This window comes from Mastigoproctus giganteus, chromosome 5 (assembly GCF_048544385.1).
Source record: "Mastigoproctus giganteus isolate SK-2022 chromosome 5, ASM4854438v1, whole genome shotgun sequence".
NCBI classification, from domain to species: domain Eukaryota; kingdom Metazoa; phylum Arthropoda; class Arachnida; order Uropygi; family Thelyphonidae; genus Mastigoproctus; species Mastigoproctus giganteus.
This window is the reverse complement of record NC_143579.1, coordinates 43511626-43519937: the sequence shown is the minus strand read 5'-3', so window position 1 is coordinate 43519937 and position 8312 is coordinate 43511626. Positions and strand designations below refer to the sequence as shown.

General features: G+C 37.5%; 1 protein-coding gene across 1 annotated transcript in view; it reads left to right on the top strand.

Annotated features, from left to right (window-relative positions):
- The first annotated feature begins 463 nt into the window (after positions 1–463).
- The window catches only part of LOC150085337 (endothelin-converting enzyme 1-like), a 49828-nt gene continuing 41979 nt past the window's right edge, over positions 464–8312 (top strand). Inside the window, exons 1-2 of the mRNA XM_090374532.1 lie at positions 464–531; positions 8154–8266. Coding sequence (XP_090230658.1) covers positions 485–531; positions 8154–8266 — 160 coding nt within the window. The 5' untranslated portion in view covers positions 464–484. The remainder of the gene's footprint in view (positions 532–8153; positions 8267–8312) is intronic.

Here is an 8312-nt window from a genome sequence, read left to right as displayed (position 1 = left end):
GAAATGAGCACATAATAGTAATTTAGTGTTTTGTAGCTGATTTGTTTTGCTCTCAAGGCCAACTCAATTATGTTAGCATTCTAATACAAAATTCTCACTTCTTCAAGGCTAATTTTTGTATGTAGTTTGTCACATGTCGAGAATATACTTACAGAAACTGTAGTTTTTCCAGTTTGTTTAGCTAACGTATTCCTTTTTTTTAACTGAAGTGAAAGGTATAAATTCCCTTACCTCTTAATAAAATAAAAAAACCTACCAACATTTTTTAAAATAATTTAAAACGTCGCTACTGTTAAAAGGGATGAACGGCAAAGGCTAAATGCTTTATGTTATTGCCGCCCACCTAGCCTCATGTCTCTTAACTTCTTAAATTGCTCTTAATCGGAAATGACAGTTCAGAGATAAATGAGACAAGTGGCAAGTCATGAAGTGTAGTGCTGTCAGCAGCTATTAGATAAACGTGCTTTCCGCAGGATATGAAGGCATGGAAGAGTTGAGTATCAATAATACGGAAGAAGTGTCAGAGGAGAGGTAAGTTTGATAAATATTCGATTATTTAGACTTTTTTTTATTAAGAGATGTGAGAGAGAGCGAAAGAAAAGAGAAATGTCATCCTAACCGGTAAAGCTAATCAAAATTATAAATGCCTCAATATTAGAAATATAGGAAAATCAGGTGAGAATGGGCTTGGCACACCCAGGGTCCTGAGCTGGATATCATCATTCTTCTCTTTCTTGGTGATTCCCCCCCCCCCCTCTCTCTCTCTCTTTCAGGGTAACTTAGAAAAATTTTTTTTGGCTGGTACAGCAAAAGCCTCAGGCTTCCTTGCACCATATGGCTAATATAATAATAATAATAATAATACAAGGCTTAAAACTAGAATCTAAAATAAACGAATTTCATATGTAAATACGTATCCCACACCTTATTCATTCATTCTTTGTTTTATGCCCTGGTTGTGAAAAATCCACCCTTGGTGGGCTTTTTTACACTGTGGCCGAGTTAATTGGTTTCGGGAAAGAGCTGAAACCCTTCGGCTCTTTCCCGAAATTCGAGCATTTCTTCCCACCCACCGAAAATAGGCCAACCGATCATACAATTCATGCAATTTACAGATGCACTATACTAACACGTCATGACCATAGTTCCCACTTCGTATGAGGATAATATTGCATGTCCTAGATTATGGTTGTTGGAATGGGAGGGACAAGAGGGGGGTACATCTTTTCCTAGATTTTAAATCTACATCACTTATACGTTAATTCATAATTTTGTTACCCTGTAGAATGAGCAAATACTGGCTCTAATAACCCAAGTGCTCTCTTCTCACTCCACCTTCGAGAAAATTTCTGGTAATGTTTATGTCTGATGATCGTCATTAGAAACACCTCTCCAGACATTAATATTAGTTTTAGTACTAGTAGAGGCAAATGATGCATGGAAGCAGCTTATAAAGCACTAGACAAAAAAAAAAAAAAAAACCTTCCCACATTGACTCTCCATTCCAACAATAATTTGTCTAGTTCTTCCTTTAATTTATTCAAACTACCCACTTTCACCACAACAGATGGAAATTTGTTCCAGCAATCAACCACCACCTTCACAAATACCCAAGAAATCTGCACTGAAAACAATTACCATGATCCTGAAATTGCTCTTTTCTGAGCAAGAGATATATTTGAAATTCTCAAAACTGTGATGATAACAATATGAAGTGTCTTAAACTTCAAAGCAACTAAGACCACAAGGCAGTGTCAGTATGTGTCTATAATGACGATATAGTTCAGTCGATTTGCCTGTCTGTTGAAAAAAAAAAAAAAAAACTTGAGGAGTTTCTGGTCGGTGCAATCTCCGATGGAGACCGACTATCCCGGTCATGTTGCAAAAGTGACATATCACATTCGACTGTTTTGTCGAAGTTGAACATAATCCTCAATGGCCAGATTGTGTTTAATGATCCGATGAAGTCCACTTTTATATTCATGGTGCTAGTAATATGCGTGACTGTACTATAGGACTAAAAAATCCACACGCAATTATTGATAAAAGTAAAACATTGCAAATAGAAAACAATATTGTACTGCTTCTCATCGTCTTGTCTTCACGGCTAGCACAGCATTTACGACCGCCGTTTTCCTTAAGGTGGGATTTTTTTTTATCATATTAGGGTTTCCACAGAACATCTGCATCCCTCCATTTATACAATGTCAAAAAATTGCATGTTTTCGCTGGTCGGTTTACCTTTTTTTTTTTTTTTTTTTTTTGTTGTTGAACAAAATATCGGAGTTTCTGAGAGAAAAAAAAAACTTCATATGCTCGTCTGAGATCGACTAACTCAACCGCGCAGTGGAAAAAACCCAATAAAAGTCCTCACCTCATTGACGAGATTCGAACCCCGGCCTTTTCTATCCGGTGTGGGAAGGACGACGAGCAAAACGACTGTGCTATCGCGAGAACAATACCACAGTGAAAAACCACATTGGAGTTTTTTTACTCCGGAAAGACCTTCCAGTGATCTTTGCTTCCGATGGTCGAGTTTTTGACCTCAAGGCCTGGATTTATATTCAGTTTAGAGACAAATATCCTTATCAAAAAGCTCAAAAAAACTTTTCCATCTGGACAAAGGTAGATTTAATAAGATGTCGTAGCACAGATGTTCCAGTGCCATAAGACCGCAGAAACCACCGAATCAATGCAATTACTATTGATCATGGGCTCCTGAGACCTTATATTTAGGAACTCTAGGAATATGTGCCCTGTGCTATCTCAGAAGGCACTAATTTCCATCCTGAGTTAAAAGAAAAAATCTTTATAGAAAATTGCTGTAAGTTGACGATTCAAATCTCGGACCTCTTTTCAGACTACTGATAGTGCGGCAGATCCACTACTGAACAGAGAATTTGTACCAATGATCATATCTAATTCGATACCTTGCCTCAGCACAGTTATTGTCACTTCTGTCCATAACTATCGTTATAGTTATAGACTTCTGTCTATAACGATAGTTATAGACAGAAGTGGCAATTACTATGCTGAGGCAAATTTTAACCGTTTGTCAGCAGTTAACTCATTTTAAATAGCAGTTTCTTGAAAATTAATGGTCTAAGAAATGCAAGTTGACTACTGAAAACAGAGTAAAAGAAATTTCTTAATTAGAAGAACTGTGTGGAATAAGTAAGACCAGGTCAGGTTGTAATTAAAACAAATAAGTCCTCGTTGGATAAACAAATGCATCTAACGCACACGATAGCATGTCATCAGCAGTAATGAAGCAGGCAAACCGAACATAGGTTAAACGCAATTTTCAGACATAGTAAGCTGATACCTCATGGCCATAACTGCCTAAACGTTTAATCTAAACGATTCAAACGCTTAATCTAAACAACAAACGATTGCACTAGAAATGAATTAACAATAAACTGTATAGACGACATGAAGCATTCGTCGAAATTAGAGTCAACAGCCGGCTCAGTAAGGACATGCAATAAGTACTTACCTGTCGAAAACCTAGTAAAAGATGACGCGATCTAAAAGGCAATGTAAAAAGTAATTCAAAATTCAAGTCAAATGTTTTCCTCTGCATTTTCCTGATCATTATTGGAGTAACCGTGCTCTCGCTCAAAGCTAAGGCGATGATATTTCGGCCATGATATAGCCTACAGAACTATAGCTTTTTCTGACGCGCTTTGTGGGGGGTGGAATTAAATTATAAAAATAATGATGATATATATATATTTTTATTTTTATTTTATATTTTTATTTTGTCCCCTTATAATATGAGTGTTGCCCACCTTATTTTAATTTCCCCACTTACACATCTGACTTTACTTTACAGGAGAATTCCAGGTTCAAGGGAACTTCTCAATGATTTATAATTCCTTTCGGACAGGCTGAGTGTTCAAGAATGACAAACAACACACACATTAATATATAACATAACATTTTATTTACGCTTATATACACAATATAAAAAATTAACAACTCTCAAGCACATATTATTATTACTCAAATTTGCCTAAGTATTATCAGTTATATATGGCAATTAAATACATTGGTTTTACACTAGAAAGGTTATTTCTTTATACACAACAAACTTAATATCTTTACAAAAACTGCTATAGCTTCTTCTTCACACATGAACAATAATTACTTAAGAGGATTAGGTCCACCCTTTCTCCACTTTAAATCAAATTCTTACCTTATGTATTGATTTAGGAATTTCACTCTTAACTTCCGTTTTAATTAGTACCCCATTTTGTCTTGGGGAATATAATTTCACAACTTTCTCTAACCAAGACAGATAGTACATTTGACATCAATTTCTGGACTATTGCTGGTCCCAAGTGTTAGCTACATTCATAAGGCTATTTCTTTCTCTGTATTCTCTACCCTTCCCTTCCAAAATATATCGTACCTGTATGTTAAACAATAACTAATAACAAATATCAAATTTCTCTCCTTCGCTTTTCTACATATGTCTAATTATACATTAATCAAAACCCAAAACTATCATCTGACTTATCTCTATATTTATGTATATATTTATATCTTTGTATATCCTTCCCTTAACATCTTTCTAAACGTTATACAAAGGGTACTAGGAAAGTTTTGCAATACAGCTTTGTTTATTTAATTTTTTCAAAATAATTTCCTCTACATTCAATACACCTCTCCATCCTCCGAAACCAATCTTTAAACCAGTTCTGCCAAGTTTCACTAGGGAGTAAAGCACACTCGTTGTCCCAAGCGCGTAGAAGGTCCTCATCACTGGAAAACCGCCTCCCTTTTAGCTTCATTTTCACATGCGGGAACAATGCAAAGTCGCAGGGAGCAAGGGCTGGCCTGTAGGGAGGGTGCTCGAGAAGTTTCAGTCCTGTCGTGGTCAAATATTCGGTGCAGGCTTTGGCGCGGTGAGCTGCAGCATTATCGTGATGGAGGTACCAGGTGTCCATTCTTGACTTTGGCCGCAGGTTCTTCATAGATCCAATGACTTTAGGCAGGCATTGTTCAGTATACCACTTAGCTGTGACTGTCTTCTGCGTGTCCAAAACGACACGTTCCACAATTCCACTCGATTTGAAAAATACAGCTATCATTTTCTTCTTTACAGATCGGGATTTTCTGACAATTACGGGTGTGTCGTCATCATCAAAGACCCAAACTTTGTTTTGAGCCTTTGTCGGCAGATCGTAATAGTACAGCCAAGTCTCGTCACCTGTCACGATGTTGTTCACATACCGAGATTGTTCCTTATCAAACTTTTTTAACATCTCCCGGCACCAAGTCACACGTCGTGTCATCTGCTCTTCAGTCGTCAGTTGATGCGGCACCCAGAGAGAACAAAATTTCTTCACGTGCAAATGATCTTGCAGAATCGAACGAATTGCTGGTGCATTTAGGCCAAAAGTATCCTCTATCTGTTGGTAGGTCACTCGCCTGTTTTCGTCAAGCATTTTCCTCACAGCAGTAACGTTTTCCTCCGTAACTGACGTTCGTGGCCTTCCCGGCCTCTCAGAATCCTCCAGAGTAACCATCCTGCTGCAAGTAACCATCTGACTGAGAATAAACTGTCAACATGAACCGATGCACTTGGTCAGCAACGATGTTTAGGTACGATGTGGCATTCAGACGTGAATCTATGGGTAACAATGGACCCATCGTGTGCCCAGAAAACATTCCCCACACCATAACACTGCCCTCACCACCTTGAACAGAAGTCATCAGACATGACGGGTCCATAGATTCATGTTGTTTTCGTCAAATTCTGAGCCTTCCGTGAACATAATGCACCAGGAATTTCGACTCGTCACACCAAGCAACTGTTTTCCAATCCTTGATAGTCTAGTGCTAGTGTTTCTGTGCTCACAGGAGGCGTGCTCTCTTGTTCTTCATTGATAACAAAGGTACGCAATGTGGCCGTCGGCTGTTGTAACCCATTTGCGACAAAGTGCGACTAGTGGTCCGTTGCGATATTTTGTTCTGGGCACCAAGGTTATATTCTGATGTGATGTGCGACATTGTGGTCCGTCTGTTTGCTTGCACATTCTAGCCATCTTTCTCTGACCTCTCTCATCAACAAGCCATTTTCTTCCAGAGGAGTGCCGTTGAGAGGATATTTTCTGTTCATTGCACCATTCTCGATACATCCTTGAAACTGTGGTGAGTGAAAAGTTCAGGAGAACTGCCGTTTCAGAGATGCTTTGTCCAGTACGTCTTGCACCTGCTACCATGCCATGTTCGACGTCCGTTAGATCACTCCTTTTCTCCATTCTGGCTGCGGTTTGCACGCTTAACTGATACTAAAAAGGTTGTTCTGCTGCAATTATATCCGCAGTTGTGATCATGTGAGTTGCAACGTTGTTGGACAAACCATTTGTGTGCACAGCAGGGGTGTACCTAATAAAGTGACAGCACAGTGTATGTAAATCCGATCCTGAACCCACCCCATCTGCCGACATAACTTCAACACCACAGCTTTTTGTGCAACATTACGCTGTTGCATAATAACAAATCCAATTGTTTTAAAGTAACAAAATTATTTTTCTGATTCTAAACAGAATTTTCGTTCATGAAGTACTCCAACTTTTAAATGGTAACAACAAGAACAGCAATATTTGGCAAGGTAACATTTTTTTGTCAAAATTTTATCGAACACATACATACATTATAATCATTGTTTCCAACATTAGAACATGCAATTAAGTAGATGCCTTCGTGGAGATCTAATTAATTGCAGTTGATAAACTCACCGTCCTCCTCACACCGCGTGGGAAAGACCCGATTTCGAGTCTCGTCGATGACGTGAGGAATTTATGTGCCATACAACGTGGCTCAGTTAGTTGGTCTTAGGCGATGGTAGCATGGGTTTTTCTCCCGTAAACTGGGGTTTTTCTCCAGAAAACAGAAAATCGACGACAGAATACACGCAAATTTCACACAGTACATACAGAACAATATGATCTTAGCCGCTGATGCTCCTAAAACCCTATTACAACAACAAAAACAACAATTAAGTATGAATGTGCTTAAAGCTGTATATGCACTCTAGTTCAGTTCGATCATTGAGCTTCAGTTCTTTGGAATTTACTCCGAGGAATCAGTATATTTTTTTGTAAATTGCGTGTATTCGATTGTTAGCTCAGTTGGTTTTATTATTATTATTATTATTATTATTATTATTGTTATTATTATTTTGCTTAAAAACTATCCAGTCCTCCTCACTGAAATAGTCTAACTCGACCATTGTGTAAAAATATTGTTTGTACGAGAACAGCAAAGATGTGCACTTCGCAACCGCAAGGACTTCATAAAAAGTGAAAGAAGTTAATTCACTGTATGGTACTTCTGATTAACTTTCAAGAACATAGCTATGATGTGAATATTCTGATTCGTTAGTAATAAAAATCTGTTGTAGTAGGATTTTAGGAGCATAGGCGACTAAGCTCCTAAAATATAACCATATTGCTCAGCGTATATTATGTTTAAATTGCATGTATTGTGTAGTAGATTTTCTGTTTGCTGGACGAAAAACCCGAGTTTCCGGGAGAAAAAACCACGCTACGCTCGCCTGAGATCGACTAACTCAGCCACGTTGTGGAAAAGGTCCCATAAAAATTCCTCACGTCATGGACTGGACTAGAAACTCAGGTATTTTCTACTCGGTGTGGGAAAGACGGCGTTTCTACCAACTATACCCACGAGGCCCCTTAGTAAAACGCAAATAAGTGACAAAACTTGATATGTTTATCGTAACTTTCTTATTTGTAAAATAATTTGAGTTCAAAAAGAATCCAAAAATTCGTATAGATTATTGTTATTTATTTATTTTTTCTAAGCAGTCAAACGAATATTGTACAGTAATACTGTATTTTTTTCTCAATAATATGTTTGTTTGATTTTTTTTTATGTGGAAAGTACCACATTTCCCCACATGATGGCGTTTTGGAATTTGCAAATAAACGAAATTACGTAACATACTTTTATTGAGTATTGATGTAAATTTAAGGAAATGATATACGTTGGTTTTGCTTAAATATGAATAAGAAGTTCAAAAATAAGTCAAATATCAAATATATCGTCGATTTGTTTTTAGCTGTTGCAAAAATTAAATAACCTGTATCCGCCATTACGTATATTAAAACATCTCATTATAGGAAGTTGGAGCATCATTCCTGGAAAAGCAATTGTAAATGGATTTTTATAATTGGAATAACTCTTCTGGCGGTTGGTGTGATGACTGTTGCCCTTGCATTTGGTTTTTTATACGGTAAGCATTAGTACAGAAGTTGTATTAGTAACTATAATAGGTTCTG